Source organism: Papio anubis, unplaced genomic scaffold (assembly GCF_008728515.1).
Source record: "Papio anubis isolate 15944 unplaced genomic scaffold, Panubis1.0 scaffold178, whole genome shotgun sequence".
NCBI classification, from domain to species: domain Eukaryota; kingdom Metazoa; phylum Chordata; class Mammalia; order Primates; family Cercopithecidae; genus Papio; species Papio anubis.
This window is the reverse complement of record NW_022161779.1, coordinates 155519-172676: the sequence shown is the minus strand read 5'-3', so window position 1 is coordinate 172676 and position 17158 is coordinate 155519. Positions and strand designations below refer to the sequence as shown.

Sequence of the window (17158 nt, the reverse complement as noted above, 5' to 3'; positions counted from 1 at the left end):
AAAATCTTAAGTATTTATTATTTAAAAAAAGCAACTCATATGCCTGGGATAATTGTAAAAAAAAAAAAAAAAAAAACACAAAAAACGACTAATTCTAAATTTAAAATACTAAAGTACTTTCACTTAATTGAATATTTTTCTATCATGTATTATTTCCAATTGTATTTGCCCTTTACTTGTTCATATTGTACATGATAGTAAGTAATCTAAGAGGAAGATACCAGAAGTAAACAGAAATATTTGTAATTACTCTCATAATCAGCTGCTAGGATTACATATCAAAAAATGGGAAGTTTTACCTCCTCACATCATTTTTAATATTCTAATATTATAAAATATTATAAAACAGTACAAACTGCAGTTTCAGTTCCTTATTTATGAATTTCATTAACAAAAAGAGAACAGCTTAATGTATCTGCCTTTCTGCACAGAATAAGGAGGTCGTGACCTACATACTTTAAATAGTTCAGAATCACAAGTGGTCGGGAAGACAACATTCATAAACTGGTTTTCAGCATTTTTTTCATACATTTTACACACAGTCTTGAAATGCAATGTGCCATATATGAAATTTTTCTTTTTTTCTTTTTGAGATGGAGTCTCACTCTGTCACCCAGGCTGGAGTACAGTGTCGCGATCTCACCTCACTGCAACCTCCGCCTCTCAGGTTCAAGTGATTCTCTTGCCTCAGCCTCCCAAGTAGCTGGGACTATAGGTGTGTGCCACCACACCTGGATAATTTTTGTATTTTTAGCGGAGACAGAGTTTTGCCATGTTGGCCAGGCTGGTCATGAACTCCTGACCTCAGGTGATCCACCCTCCTCGGCCTCCCAAAGAGCTGGGATTACAGGCAAGAGCCACCATGCCCAACCTGAAATTTTTCATTTGTTTCTCCCTTGAATTTATTCATATTTTCCTTTACCACAGGGCCACTATTTTAAGTACAGCAACCTTTGTAGTTATTCTGTGTCCTTACAAACATATGACAAAAAGTTACGATCTCCTCTACAACCTTCTCAGGTTTTCAATCTTTTACAAGTATTATATAGTGTGTTTTCTTATTTATACCTCTATGGCATCTTTCAACGAACCCGCTAGCAAGAAAAAAGCAGCGGATTGTTCAAAGCGTTGTTTTCCAAGTAAGGAAAAAGCATTTTTCAAAGCAGCTTTTCGCCATCTATCTTCATGAAAGTTGTGGCTGAAAAATGTTGTCATTTTTTCATCATGCTGTGACCTGGGAACCAAGCAGAAACGTAAAGTGGTTAAACCAAATTTAAAATGTTCTACAAAATGTATAAAAATATAAAATAAAAACCTCAAACATAAATCTAAAAGAAGAACAGGCATTTGTTATCAAGCATCTCTTCACTTCTTCTAATAGGGAATGTCAACGCCTTATGTATACACAACTAGGAAACGAAAGCATTTTTTACTTTGCAAAGTGCTTTTATCAACTTTTAAAACATCCCACCCCTTAGATTAAGCTGAAAATATATTTTACCCTTTTCTTCAGCTAAAGGAACCAAGTCGCATAGAAGTTGATTTGATGAAGCTCATACACCTAATTATTTTCAAAAGCATTAGGTTTCTTACTCACAGCACAATCTTTATTCTGTTGAATCACATTAAGTGTCAAGGCAACTTACCTAAACAGACCCCACACTACTGCTTTCTTCTTCATTGAAAGGTAGAATAGTGCAGCATCTAAGGCATCATTGTTCCTTTGAAAAGAAGCTTTGGCAACCTAAATGATAAATTAAATATTAAATTAATAATTTGACAAAAGAATTACAATCAATTAATCAACAATGTTTCCCTGCTACTTCCATGGCTGATAGAAAGTGTAGAGACAGAAAAAGTTGTTTCTGCTTCACAATCTTCAGTAGGTTATAATATTAATACACGCTCCTAGAGATAATCATTTACAAGCCAGTAATTATGGTAAAAATCTTAATTACAGCCAGCACTTACTGACTATTTACCATGTACTGGGCATGAGTCTATGCACCTTTTGTTATCTTATTGCATCACTACAAACCATGAGGTTCTATCATTATTCCCATTTTACAGATGAACTGACTGAGACAGAAAGGTTAAGTGAATTGCCTACAGTCACACAGTAAGGGTTAGAAAAGGGAATAGAACCCACGTAGAACTGAAACTAACATAGAAAGTAATAAAGAAGGCAGAATATTCAATAGATGTGAGTTTTTTCTTGAAAATTCAACATGTTATACTGTATGTAATCATACTGTCTTAAACATAAGAGCATATAGGCCATATCTGATTTTTCCAGGATGCTGAGATACAGCCTCTGCAAATCATTAAGCTGAAAGGCATACTGACAAAAAAACAGTGGACGTTTTATTAATTAGCTCACATTGATGGCAAAGCAGGAAGCTATAATACTAAGGTATGGGAAAAAGGGAAAAGACACCTAAATTACATCATGAAAATGCTTTACTCTTGGGTCGGGCGCAGTGGTTCATGCCTGTAATCCCAGCATTTTGGGAGGTCGAGACAGGCAGATCACTTGAGGTCAGGAGTTCGAGGGAAGTCTGGCCAACGTGGTGAAACCCCGTCTCTACTAATACAAAAATTAGCCAGGCGTGGTGGCGCACACCTGTCGTCGCAGCTACTCGGAGGCTGGGTGGGAGAATTGCTTCAACCCGGGAGGAAGAGGTTGCAGTGAGCCAAGATTACACCACTGCACTTCAGCCTGGGTGACAGAGTGAGATTCCATCTCAAAAAAAAAAAAAAAGAAAGGAAAAAAAGAAAACATTTTACTCTCAATACTCTTTTCACTTCCCCCTTTTAATTGTGTTCTCTGCCCCTTATCATTTAACTTAGTGCTTCAATATGCTCCATCAGTTTTAGAAGAATTTTATTTGTATTCAGCTGATTTATAATACACATTTCAAGGCAGAAAATGTACATATCCCTTTGATTTAATTTTAAGAAATAAATTACTTGCAGAAATAAATCATATGTATATTATCACAGACAATTATAATGACAAGACACATGTTGACAAGAAGTAAAATCTTTGTGGGATACATCTGAAACAATTCAGATAAAATATGTCCTCTTTTATCCAGTGCTTTGGAATATAAAAAATTTAATGTAGATACTGCATCATTTATATTCTTTAACAATTAACTTTTCCTGTACATCAGAAATCACATTTTTTAGTTGGTGCAGGAATGAATTCCTTCTTATATCTGTGCTTATTTTAGAAAAGAAAATACTGGTATTTTGTTGGTAGCCTTACATGTAACAGAAAAATAATACTTTTAGATTCACATTTAAAACTGTGATCTGACAACCATACACACCAGAATCATGGGATGCTGATTAAGATGAAGAAACCTCAGCCTTACCACTAACCTACCAAATTAAAATCTCTGGTTATGAGATGGAGAATATGCATTCTACATAAGTTTACCAGGTGAGTCTTCTTTGGGGAACTACTATTAAGGAATTAATCAGGAAAAGGTCTTGGCATCCTTCAGAGAAACAAATTCATACTTCACAAATATAGTACCACTGATTGTACTCCAGGGAATTCCAAAGGACTAAAAGGAAAATATGAATGAGAATTCCACTTTCCTAATCCTGCTAAAGTAGAAAGGGCACAGGCTAAATCTAACATTTATAAATGACTGGAGTTTGGGCTTGTTACCTAGCCTCTCTGAATCTTAGTTCCATTATGTGTAAAATGGAAATGATGACATAGGGTTGATTAGAACATAACATGGAATTATTTATGAAAAGCAACTGGCACCAAACCTGGTAGAGAGCTGAACTGATTTTTTTTTTTCCTAAAAGGAATCTACCAGAAAACTGACTCCAAAAACCTGCCCTAAAATAGCCATTTCACTTGCTGCCACAGATATGTTCTTCAAGTACATACAAATCAAAACTGTTTTTATCCAATGAGATTTCAAGCGTGCAAAGAACGTTTGCTACTTATTAAACTAGTGATGCAGAGAGTCCTTTGTATAAAAAGTTTCATTTGTAATGTAAATAACAAACAAGAACTCAAGTTTACTTTCTAAATTTAGATTTTTGCATTTTAAACTAGAGCACACCTCAATTAATAACAGAAAATATTATTATTCCATGGATATATTATAAATTCAGCCTATATAGAAAGACACAATATCATACTGCATGGATGTTTTATGAAGGTCAAGTTTTTGTAATCTCCAGAAACTTTATTTTAAAAAGTCTCACCAGTCATGGTGGCTCACGTCTGTAATCCCAGCCATTTGGGAGGCCGAGGAGGGCAGATCGCCTGAGGTCAGGGATTCGAGACCATCCTGGCCAACATGGGTGAAACCCTGTCTCTACTAAAAATACAAAAATTAGCTGAGTGTGGTGGCACACGCCTGTAGTCCCAGTTACTTGGGAGGCTGAGGCAGGAAAATCACTTGAACCCAGGAGGCAGAGGTTGTAGTGAGCCAAGATCACGCCATTGCACTCCAGCCTAGGCGACAAGAGTGAAATTCCATCTCCAAAAAAAAAATATATATATATATATATCAAGACCTCAAGATAGACAAACAAATTTCCCACTACAGGTTTTCTGGGAGACAGTATCTTTTTTTCTTTAGGAAAAGTTTTTTTTTTTAATATAACTCAAAATCCACTAAAAAAAAGTTACCTTTTCAATGCATCTCCGAAGCGTGTTAATGTTCCTCACCCACCACCCTATTCCCATAGCTCTTAATTCAGACCACTGGGGGTCCCCTCTCTGAATTGCTGGAATCATATTAATCAGTTCTTCTTCAGCCTCAGAATGAAAAGCCCAGGCAAAATGGCATGTAGACACACCTAAATTGGAAATATAAAATAATAACCTTCATAATTGTATCAAATAAGAAAAACAATTTTTCATGCAGTCACATACGCATTCGTTTTGGAAAGAATTTTGAAGCAGAAAGAGTGAAAGGCAGTCTGTCATCGATTCAGGACTTTATACTATAAGTTTCTGAATACAAGATCAATAATGTGATACACAAAATCCAAATCTCTTTTTCCCTAAACATTTGTTTTTGTTTCCCCTACAAAAATAGGGACACTAAAACTTAATCATTAGAAATAAAAATATTTGAATATCAGGCCATTCACACGTATGGCACACCAAATTTATCAAGACGTCACAAGAGCTGCCCAAGCTCACACAACTAAGAGTGCAGGGCCCAGGCCTGATTCCAGGTTTCTCTGTCACGAGGACCTGTGAATCCGGCCTGCCCAAGAGGACACAAGGTGTGTTGTCCCCGACAAGAGCCCAGGGGAAGGAAAGCATGGTGAAAGCTTCGTTCAAGTCAAAAGCACTTGGCTCACCGGCCTGGATGTCGATTCTAGCACCACTACCCCATTCTTCTCTCTACCCATGGAGCTAAATATCACTTCAAAGCAAGCTCTAAACTTCATGAGAGTTCCAGAAAATAATAAGGGTAAGTTGCAATCATGATGTACATTCCTCTGTTTTTAGTGCCTTCAGTTAAAAGTAGTTTAAAGTGCCTAATATTGATGCTTTTTGATGAACATTGTTTTTTGTTTTGGGTTTGTTTTTTTTTCCTCCTGGGAGAAGACTGACAGAGATCTAGGCTATTTGTAGAAGCAACAAAATCTTTACTGATGCTGTTAGACTTCCAAGTACTAATGGATTTATCAACAGTTCAATTATTAATAACACTCTTACTGAAATTCGACTTAGAGCAGGTAAAAACACAACGTAATGAATGTGAACTATGCAGAATGGTAATGAATAATGGGAATGCTGGGAAGAACTCTGGGAAGCCTTGGAAAGAAGCCAAACTAGTCCAAGTAGCCATCTCTATGAACTCATTTTAGAAATAAAGAAATGTCTGAGGTCAATGAAAGTCACATTACAACACAGGCCTCTCAGTGCTATTAAGTATCAATATTGTTACACATAATTTTTTTCATTATCAACTACTATACAGATTTTGTATGCAGTTTAAAGCTTTTCTAATAATTACTGCTTCACTATAATTCCTTTAGAAAGTGAAAAACAAAAAACTATTATTATTTTGAATAACAATCGTAACTCTCTTAAATTTCCCACTGCCAACACTCATTATAACAACTGTGTTTGTAATCATACCACAAAACTAATGCAACATGTCTTGGCTGCCACTATAAATTTAGGGGAAAACACCAGACAAAATTAATAAAATCAATTTAGTTTTTAATAACCTGAAAGACAGACTAATTTTTTGACTATTTAAATCTCTGCTGTAAGAGAGAATTACTGCATCATATAATTGAAATTCTGCTTTAGAAACTAATATACAGCAACACAAAATGCATAATTTGCTGATACAAAATTTATAATATAAAATAATACATAGCATATTACATTCTATATCCTTAAATTAATTAAAATTTTGGTATAAGAAGAAACAAAACAAAAATACACACAGACATGTCAGAAGAATTAGGTTCAGAAAGCAAGATTAAGAGCAGTGAATGTATTTGAAAACTTGCAGAGGTGAAAAACGTTATTAGGGAAGAAAAAGAACAGGGGCACCAACAGGCACTTCTTTTTATTTACCTACCAATGGCAGGCTATTCTCTACAGTTTACCTCTGCTCTTCTCAGCTTTTCTATCTACATACTGGCTACTTAATTTTTCCCTGAAAACTGGTCCCAGGACCATCACCTATAACACCAGTCACTTCTCATTGCCCATGCTTTAACTGTAGTAGAAGGGAAAATGGAATTTGACAACGCTTTAGAAATTTGAAGTGTTTTAGATTGCCCTAGGAAATGCAAAAAATTGTTATTAATTGATTCAATACCACTTGACTATCACCCAAAATTAAAGAGAACATGGAGATACCATTTTAAAAATCTATCCAAATGGCATAGATTGCTTAAAATGTTAATATCAAATGTGGGCAATGGGTTGAGTTTTGGCATCATCAAACTTTTTTTATTTTACATTTTTAATAATTTTTTGTTTTCAATTTTTGTGAGTACACAGTAAGTATATACAAACTTCTGGGAATGTAAATGAGCACAGTATTTCTGAAGGGCATTTTCATGATACTTATCAAGAGTGAATCATTTTCACGCCTTTTGATTCAGTAATTCCACTGCTAGAAAACTAGCATGAGGAAATAAACAGGAATGTAAATACTTACTTGCCAAGCTACAAGGTTCTTCATTACAGTGACAATTCAAACAGAAAAAAAACCTCAGCAAAATCTATTTCAAAAATAAAGTATTGGGTAGATAAAATACAGTTTAGACACAGAATTTCAGATGGCTATTTAAAGTTATGTTTTCAAAGAACATTCATAGGTTAAAGGGTATAAGTGCCATGGGGAGGAATAACAGTCTATCAAGCCTAGTGTTCTAGGTTCTGTAATACTAAGACATATATTATGGGACTCTTTCCAAGATGTTGGTTTCAAAAGAAATATGGTCCAATGAAATGAGCTCTGGACTGGGATTCAAACTCCAAATCTTCTAATAAATAGTCCTGTATCCTGGGCAGGTCACTTTTAATTCTATGGTTTCAATTTTTTAATCTGTAATAACAAGGCTGATATAAATCCTTATGTCTCAAATCAGGTGTGGCAGTATGCTTGAAGTATGCAAATCCACTGTTATCAATATGGCAGATCTTCCTGAATCATCAACTTTACTTGCTGGCAAATAACTGGAACATAATGCTTACATTAAAATAAATACAAAAACATATCACAGAGCAAAGTTTACACAATTTTTCAAAGAAAAGACATCAAGATATTTAGGGCTACTCTGCAGAGAGCCACTTCAGGTTACCACCTCAGGCATACCACATTTACCCCCTAAGCTACTACTTCAGTAAATAAATTCTATTCTAAACTTAGTTAGAAAAGTAAGTCACAGAATAGAGCCGAAGGATGCATAGAAAAATGATAAGTGGGTACTATGTGACAGAAAGATCTTAAGGCCAGTGATAGGTATGCACGTAATGACTTACCTAATGTTTACACACAAATGTGAATAAACCCCACCGCTCCAATATTAAGTAAAAGTTGGCAAAGCTTCAGTGAGTGAATTACCTTGATGAAGTAGCTGCACTCGGTATAAGGGAGGCAGAGATGTCAAAAGGCATGTGTGTAGGCGCATAGCTAACAAGTATCTCAAACCACACTCATCTAATGTATCTCTTCCTGTAATTTAAACAGAAAATACGTTTAAGGAAAAAAGAATGCAAGAGGCCACAAACTGATAAGCTATAAAATAAACAAACTTAGTCATAATTTATATAAAATACATAAGATATTTTTAGTGTATTCCTTCCTGAACACTTTAACGTTTTTACAAAAAAATCATATCTTTACAAAAAAATATATGTGTCTACTAAAACTCTTAAAAGAAAAATGATTTGGGGAAATACAATTAACTATTAGAACAGATAACAAAAGCATTTATAGTGACTTAATAAATGAAAGACATCTTGAAATCCAATAAAAAATATATTAACTATAGTATGTTAGGTACAACTTTTAATAATATTTTCTATACGAATTCCAATGAGATGTAATGGAAATTACATAACTGATGTGAAATCATTTGTTATATATTTAAACAGGTAATATTTTCTACCTTGGTTAAATTAACTGAAATATCGTACTACCAAAGATTTAAAATTTGAATCCCCTGGCTAGTTAGTGTTACATGGTTAGGCTGAATCTTCACCTTGATTCCACAAATTTATTTATACAAATGAATTCCACTTAGTCGAAGTATGAAGGTGTGGCAAGTGTAACCAAAACTATAGCCACTGCTGGATAAAAGCAAAGGAAAAATACTGACAGCACCTAGCCCAATAACTGACACTTCAGAAGTACTCAAACATTATACAATCAAACAGTATTTTCCAGAAAAAAAAAAAACAAAAACTTTTAAATGGCCAAAGATCAAGCCCTAGCTCTGTTTTTCATTACCTCTATCTATCCATCTATCTATCTATTTAGCTAGATAGATAGCTATTAGGTTGGTGCAAAAGTATTTGCAGTTTTGCCATTACTTTTGCACCAACCTAATATCTATCTATTTATTTATTTATAGACATAGGATCTCGCTATGTTGCCCAAGATGGTCTAAAAGTCCTGGTCTCAAGCAATCCTCCTACCTTAGCCTCCCAAAGTGCTGCCATTAAAGGTGTGAGCCACCATGCTCATTTGTCCACTTATTCATTCAACAAATCAAGCATCTATTACATGTGAGGAACTCTCTGGGTACTGGGAAATCAGCAGTGAATAAGCCAAAGTCCCTACTCTCTTGGGGATCATATTTTAGGAGGTAGAGACAAACAATAAACAAATAATATGTGGAAATTACTGCTACGAACAGAAATAAAGCAGGACTGAGAGATAGGGAATGCTAGAGTAAGAGAGTTCTATTTCATACAGTATGGCCAGGAAAGAACTCTCCAGTAAGATGACATGCCAACAGCAATTTGAGGAAGTAAAGGAATGAGCCATGCATGAATCTGGAAGAAGAGCATTCTAATAGAGCAGAAATGAGCACAGACTGTGTGGGACTTTTAGGCCACTTTAAGGCTCTTAACTTTTATTCTAAAGTGAGACAGGAAGGCACTGGTTTATGTTGAGCAAAGGAGAGATTTAATGTGATTTGATTTTAAAAGAATCACTGGTTCCTAGGCAAAGAACAGACGGAGGTAACAAGAATAAAGCAGTTAGGAGATGACAGGGACTTGGACCAGAGTAGTAACTGCAGAGGTAATGATAATTGATTGTTGGATTCTGGATATTAATAGAACTGATAGCATTTGCCAATGAACTGGATATGAGGTATAAGAGAAAGCAGAGTCAAGAATGACTGTACGTTGTTTCACCGAAACAAGTGGAAGAACTCATTTACTTAGAATCCATTTACTGAGACGTGTAACTCATTTAATCTCTGACCTTCGGTTTCCCACCTGTGAAATGGAGACATTCATTCCTGCCTTATTACCTCATCAATGTCCACTGTGTCCAGGATACACTATTTCTATATTGCTTTAGCCAATGATACACTTTTGTATTAGAAAGTGTAAACTGTTCTGTTTTACAAATTATGGCATGCCTAGTTTCTTAATGTCCCACAGTAAAAACTAATATATATTAAACACACAACACAAGCTTAAGGTTGTTCTGGGAAGAATCTCACTCAACTGCATACAACCTCATAATGGTTAAGATTTTTCTTTTCCAATTAATAGTGAGAAAATAAGTCATAGGCAAAACCCTAGAAGGTCTCTAGTTACTTTAACCTGCAGAGGAGAAAACTTTGCGGGATATACTATAGGGATGTAAATCTACATGAAGAGATATTTTCCAGCTGCCTTTCCCCCACAAATCTGGAAATTATGAAATAGTTAAAAGGGTACAGGCTTTGAGTCAATAATTTATCCACATATGAACCCCACTTCTACTCCTTAATGCCTATGTGATCTCAGGTGAGTCCCTTAATTTCTTAAGGATCAGTGTCTTCATCTATAAAGTTAAACATAATAATAGCTATCTGCTAGAAGATTGTGATAATTAAATATGATAAAGTAAAGAAAGTGCCTGAAACACAGCCATTTTTCACTCCTCCACAATATTTATTGAATTAATGAAATTTTGATCATTAATTTTCAGTTTCCTTTGCCAATGCTATCATTTACAATCTACAACATTACCCTGAACTATGTGCATAAAAGAGAATGGAATCTAGTTCCAGGAAGCAGCCAAAAATTTTCTAGTTACAGAATGAATTAGGCAAAATACGTATGACATTAACTGTAAGGAAACCTCTCTGAAGAGACTTTTTGGAGAAAATTAGGTAATTGTAAAAAGTTGTTTATGGCTAGAAATGGGAAGACCAACAAGTTGAGCCCATGAGGTCCTAATAAGCCTCATGATTCCACAGTAACATTAACAAATGGGCTGTTATTATCAAAGGAAAAATCACAGGGATCAATCTGATTTTAAAAAACGAGAGACTTGGCCAGTCCATGGTGACTCATGCCTATAGTCCCAGCACTGCGGGAGGCCAAGGCAGGAGGACTGCTTGAGCTCAGGAGTTCGAGACTAGCCTGGGCAACGTAAGGAGACCCAGTCCCTACAAAAAAAAAAGAAATTAGCTTGGCCCCATGGTGGTGCACACCTGTGGTCCCAGCTATTTAGGAGACTGAGGTGGGAAGATTACTTGAGCCTGAGAGGTTAAGGCTACAGTGACCTGTGACTGTGCCACTCAACTCCAGCCTGGGCAACAGAGCAAGACCCTGTCTCAAAAAAACAGACAAACAAAAACCCCACCCAAACACACACAAAAAACAAGAGATTATAAATCAAAAATGACACAAAGGTTTCAGTGTAAAAACTCATGAGAGAATGCACATGGATCTCACAAATCTGTGTATTCATATGCCTGCCTCAACTGTCTTTTCTGAGCATATTATATAATAGTAATTGCCTATTAAGGAGGTCTTTTCCATGCAAAGTTTGAAAGTTGAGACTACAATTCAATAAATGAGTCAGTATACAGATAATACAAATATTTCTATTAGGTACAACTTTATCCATTTTTAGTGAGAATATTTACCTGAGCAACTCTTATCTCTGCTTTCATCAAGCTCAGTACTGGTAGTAGCCACTGTATCAGCCAAAGCTACAAGGAACATCTGCTCCAAACGGGTAAGGCCTGGTAGACTTGAGTGCATAAGATGACTTGAAAGTACCCTTGCATGTTCTTGGCCAAAGTAAGCTGGTCCATATTGAGAAAGATTTATTACTTTTGATTTGTTTTCTCTCTTTTCGGGCTCTAAATCAATATCATCCGTTGTTATATCCTGGATTTGAAACAGCTCTGAATACTGATCCTCTGGTTGACTTACTGTCTGATCTTCATAGCTCTGTGGTATCTTTGTACTTTCTTCTGAAATTCTGTAGGATATATCTTGATCTGCAGCAAGTAATGCATATAGTGGGAGTGGAGGGATAGAATCTATCTCAGTATAATCTCGAGTACCATCTTTTCCTACGGTGACTGTTTCCTTCGCTGTACTGCCGCTTACACTAATAGTTCGAGAAAGATGTCGCTTAGTTCCTTCTCCAGCATCAGCATCTCTAACTATTGCTACTTCACCTGCAATACATTTTACTAAATGAGAGAGAATGGCTTTAGCCCTTCGCACTTTCCCTAAATCCATCAATTCTAACAGCTGAGTTGGATGATACTGTGGAAGAGTAGGGGAAAGTACATGTGCAGCCTCAAATAAGCCACCATCTTGAATTACAGTTGGTGAACAAAAAACATCATCAGAAACAGCTGTTCCTTCAACAATACTTTTTCTTGCCAGCATATTAGATTTAAAGGTCAAATGATCTTGCATTGCTGCCTCTTCTGCATTAGGACTATCAGCTTCAGTGTCTCCAAATTTGACAGCATGCTTCCACTGTGCATATACATGCATTTCACAATCCATTCCTACCACCAATATCCCATCTCTTACCCAAGAGAGAGAAACAGGCAGTGAAGGAGTACCATCAACGGAAGATACCAAGTCTATAGATCTAAGAAGAACCCATCTTGACCTAACCCCTTGCTTGATACTACCACCTAGTGGTAAAGTAATGACAGCTACTCCATCCTTACTGTTGGTTTGCTCAGTCACAATTCCTGAAAGCCTCCCATACATGAAGATATTAGCACCGACCCCCACTGTAAGAATGTGGGAGCCATCTTCTTTTGATACCCAGTCCAAATGTACTAAATGTTTGATATTCGGAATAAGATATCTATCCTTGCTCAAGAGTGCATCTGACTTGCTATATACAAACAGATTACTGTCAACGCTGACCCTTGAATCAAGTACACTCCCAACCTTAACCAAATCATCAAGATGAATTGTTTGTTCTAAAACCCACTCTGATCCTCCTGTAGATTCACATTCAAATATACAAACATGCATGGAAAATTCTTTAGAAATAAAACCATTATGGTGGATAGGTTGCTTATAAGCCACTGCAAGGCGACCTGTGTATGAACAGCTAACAGCAACTGGTCTTCCCACGATGCTCACTGTACTGCTATTATCTTCTCCTTCATCATTCATCAAAGGCCATCTCTTCCAATGATAAATTTCTTTCTCATCACTTTTATTACAGTCTGGGTTGGTTTCCATACAACATTTCCAGAAGCGTACTTTATTGTCAGAACAAGTTGTAACCACTAAATAAGGTGCAAGGCATACTGGATAAATTGAAGAAGAACTCAGATGGCCTTAAAAAAGAAAAAGCAAAGTTAGTTATAATAATAATAAAGCCACAAAATAATATGGTAATAATCAAATTCTGGAATGTGATCAAGTCAAAGTCACTATGAGCTTCTTCAGAATAACTCTGTAGTCTTCCTCTTAACTAGTATCCCACTAAATGTACACTGGCCAACGTATCTATAAAGGTCTTGAAGAGCCCATCAGTGAAATCAAGGTATGCAATAATAATCACTTAATTTGTTTTTAGGTAATTAAGTTTAAATGAGGCAACCATTTAATTAAAATAAAACTCAAAAGCACTGAAATAAGTCAACCCTTAATGTGTTTCTATTATTTACATTTACCTTCACAACATGCCTCCCTAGACTTTCATACTATGTATTTAATCATTTTCATTATGAATACTTAACTGAGCTTTACAATTTGCCTTTCAAATGCCCCTAACCCTCCCTCAAATAATCCAGATCCCAGGTGGTAAATTTTGTTTCAGACAGCAGAACAGACCAATAGATCTTACCCATTCTACCAAGTTTAATTCATCCTCTCTTAGCACTGAACCAGAACCCTCTTATCTATTCCTGACTGCCAAAGACTAACAAGGTACATCTGTTGTCAACTGTAAGACAAGGGGATATAGAGATTAAGATCTGAGGTCAGAAGATCTGGATTTGAGTTTCAATCCATCAATAATTTCATTAACAGTGGGAAAGCTACTTAATTAATCATCTGAGCCTGTTCCATCTAAACAACTGGGATCAGTTACTGTTTCCCCTAGAATATTATTGTCAAATAAGACATTTTATAAGGCCTCTGTAAAATATAATTTATTATCATGAACGCCAATAAACTTGAGTATAACCCAAACCTTTCAAATATTTTGAAAGATTAACAAACTGGCCTAGATCTGCACCAGCCACAAAAGCCCAGAATACACTCTTCTCAATATGATCTTTCCAACTGTAAATGCAAACCTGTCTTAGGGATGAATGAGAAAACACCCTTACTGAGTATCATCCACCAGTAATATTAACAGCCCTGAACCTCCAGTTTTGGTTTCCAAAAAACACTATTCTAGAAACTCCCCAATTAAAATTCTACAAGTAGCAGATCACTTTAAATACAGTTGCCAGTCTTGCCCTCCAAATATCTTATCTATCTTGCTAAAGTCGGTATCATTCCAGACCAGCCAAACTATAATCTTTTATCCTACATTTTTCCTCAGAGTATCTGCCAACCCTTGTTCAAACATTCTTAATAAAAGTGAGATATGATTACCACAATGTGAACGAAAAGTCTTAATTTAAAAAAAAAAAAAAAAAAAGCCTCAGTGGTTTACAAATGAATTTGTTCTTTAAAATTTTTACTATCATGATATTCCAAAGTATAGGCAAGACATCTCACATTAAAATATTTACACTATTTTGGCCGGGCGTGGTGGCTCACGCCTGTAATCCCAGCACTTTGGGAGGCTGAGGCGGGTGGATCACGAGGTCAGGAGATCGAGACCATCCTGGCTAACATGGTGAAACCCCGTCTCTACTAAAAATACAAAAAAATTAGCCGGGCACGGTGGCACGCTTCTGCAGTCCCAGTTATTTGGGAGGCTGAGGCAGGAGAATGGGTGTGAACCCAGGAGGGGAGCTTGCAGTGAGCCAAGATAGCACCACTGCACTCCAGCCTAGGCAACAGAGCAAGACTCCATCTCAAAAAAAAACACACAAAATAGTAAAAATTTACACTATTTTCTGTCAAGCTGATTACATTTATCACAGGAAATTTGTGTGTGTGTGTGTATGTGTGTGTATAGTCTCGCTCTGTTGCCCACCCAGGCTGGAGTGCAACGTCGGCTCACTGCAACCTCCGCCTCTCAAGTTCAAGCGATTCTCCTGCCTCAGCTTCCCAAGTAGCTGGGATTACAGGTGCATGCCACCATGCCCAACTAATTTTTGTATTCTTAGTAGAGACAAGGTTTCACCATGTTAGCCAGGGTAGTCTCGAACTACTGACCTCAAGTGATCCACCCACCTCAGCCTCCCAAGGTGCTGGGATTACAGAAGTGAGCCACTGCACCCAGTCAGCAAATTATTTCTAATAAAGACGTGTTTCTAAACATCTAGACATATCATTAAAAGAAAATAAATATTTATTTTAATGTCAACATAGCACATATTTCAGAAGAGTTCATGTATTTTATCTACTAAAGAGTTTATACATTTTATCACTATGAGCTACCACTGTGCAGTCTTAAAATGACCTTACCTGCTGAAGGAGTTGCTCTTATTACTTCAACTGATTCTGGGAGATCAAGGGGTTGGCTATACACCAGTCTAGAACTCAGAATAAGTTTACTGGCAGTTTGAAGATTGGCAATTGATGAAGAATGTGGCATGGGGCTCACACTAGGAGAGGTTTCTGGAGAAGAATCCACATTCTTCTGTCCAGGGACTGAAAGTAGACTCTCAGAGGAAGCACCTTCTGAAGCTTTAGCTTTAAAAATAAATTATAATATTACAAAATGTATGTATATCATTACTATAAATATGAGCTAGAATATTACTTCGTTATTATTTAAGAAACATAGCTTCTTAAAAGTATTTTGGAGGTGAGGATACAGAGAAAAGAGAACTCTTTAAAATAGAATGACCATATGACTCAGCAATCTCACTACTAGGTGTTTATCCAAAGGAAAGGAAATCAGTGTATCAAATGGATAACTGCACCCCTACATTTATTGTAGCACTATACACAACAGCCAAGACATAAAATCAACCCAAGTATCCATCAGTGAATACACGGATAAAGAAAATGTGGTATATACACAATGGAATACTATTCAGCTATAAACAAGAATGAAATCCTGTCACTTGCAGCAACACAGTTGGAAACCAAAGGTCACTATGTTAAGTGAAACAAGCCAGGCACAGAAATACAAATATCACCTGTTCTTTCCCTCACATATGAGAGCTAAGAAAGTGGATCTCACGGAGGTAGATAATAGAATAACAGACACCAGAGAATGGGAAGGGTTGTGGGGTGGGTGAAGAGAGAATGGGAAGGGTTGTGAGGTGGGTGAAGAGACTGTTTAATAGGTACAAACAAAAAGTTAGACAGAAGAAATAAGTTCTATTGTTTGATAGCACAGTAGAATGACTACAGTTAACAACAATACATATTTCAAAAGAGCTAGAAGATCTGAAATGTTCCCAACCTGAAGAAACAATAAACTTCAAAGTAATGAATATCCTAAATACCCTGATATGATCATTACATATTCTATCCATGTATAAAAACATCACATGTACCCCATAAGTATGTATAATTATTATGCATCAATAAAATTTTTTTTAAAAATTACTTTGGAGACAAGGTCAATTTTCAAACTTTTGCTTAGTTACTCTGATAAGCTTTTTTTTTTTTTTTGTTTTTTTTTTTTTTTACAATTTTACTCTTTCTTAGCATCAGTTCTATCATGGGAGACTGATAGGGAAGAATCACAACATGTAAAAGCTACAAGAAACCCCTTACACAGTCCAGTGCTTACAACCTTTAAAACACATTAAAAGCTTGAGGAATTTGTTAACATGCAAATTCCCAGGCCTAACCACAGAGACACTGATTTAGATGATATGGGGTAGATCTCAGTAAAGCAGCCCAGGTGTTTTTGAAACAGATGGATCATGAACCAAACTTTAAGAAATAGCAATGTACTGCCTCACTTTTAGATTAAGAAATTTAAACTTAGAGAGTTTAGTGATTTTCCTGAGGCCATATAATTAGCTAGGGGCAAAGAAGACGTTACACTAGCAGCCTCCTATCAAGTACTCAAATCAGAGAATGATTTCAAGAATAAACACAAAAAGT

At 36.1% G+C, this 17158-nt stretch overlaps 1 protein-coding gene across 1 annotated transcript in view; it reads right to left on the bottom strand.

Moving 5' to 3' along the window:
- Positions 1 to 870: 870 nt before the first annotated feature.
- Positions 871 to 17158, bottom strand: part of LOC116272737 (dmX-like protein 2) — a 127968-nt gene continuing 111680 nt past the window's right edge. Inside the window, exons 17-22 of the mRNA XM_031661509.1 lie at positions 15557 to 15784; positions 11623 to 13302; positions 8088 to 8198; positions 4667 to 4836; positions 1647 to 1744; positions 871 to 1234 (exon numbers count right to left, since the gene is read on the bottom strand). Of these exons, the coding sequence (XP_031517369.1) occupies positions 1063 to 1234; positions 1647 to 1744; positions 4667 to 4836; positions 8088 to 8198; positions 11623 to 13302; positions 15557 to 15784 (2459 nt within the window). The 3' untranslated portion in view covers positions 871 to 1062. The remainder of the gene's footprint in view (positions 1235 to 1646; positions 1745 to 4666; positions 4837 to 8087; positions 8199 to 11622; positions 13303 to 15556; positions 15785 to 17158) is intronic.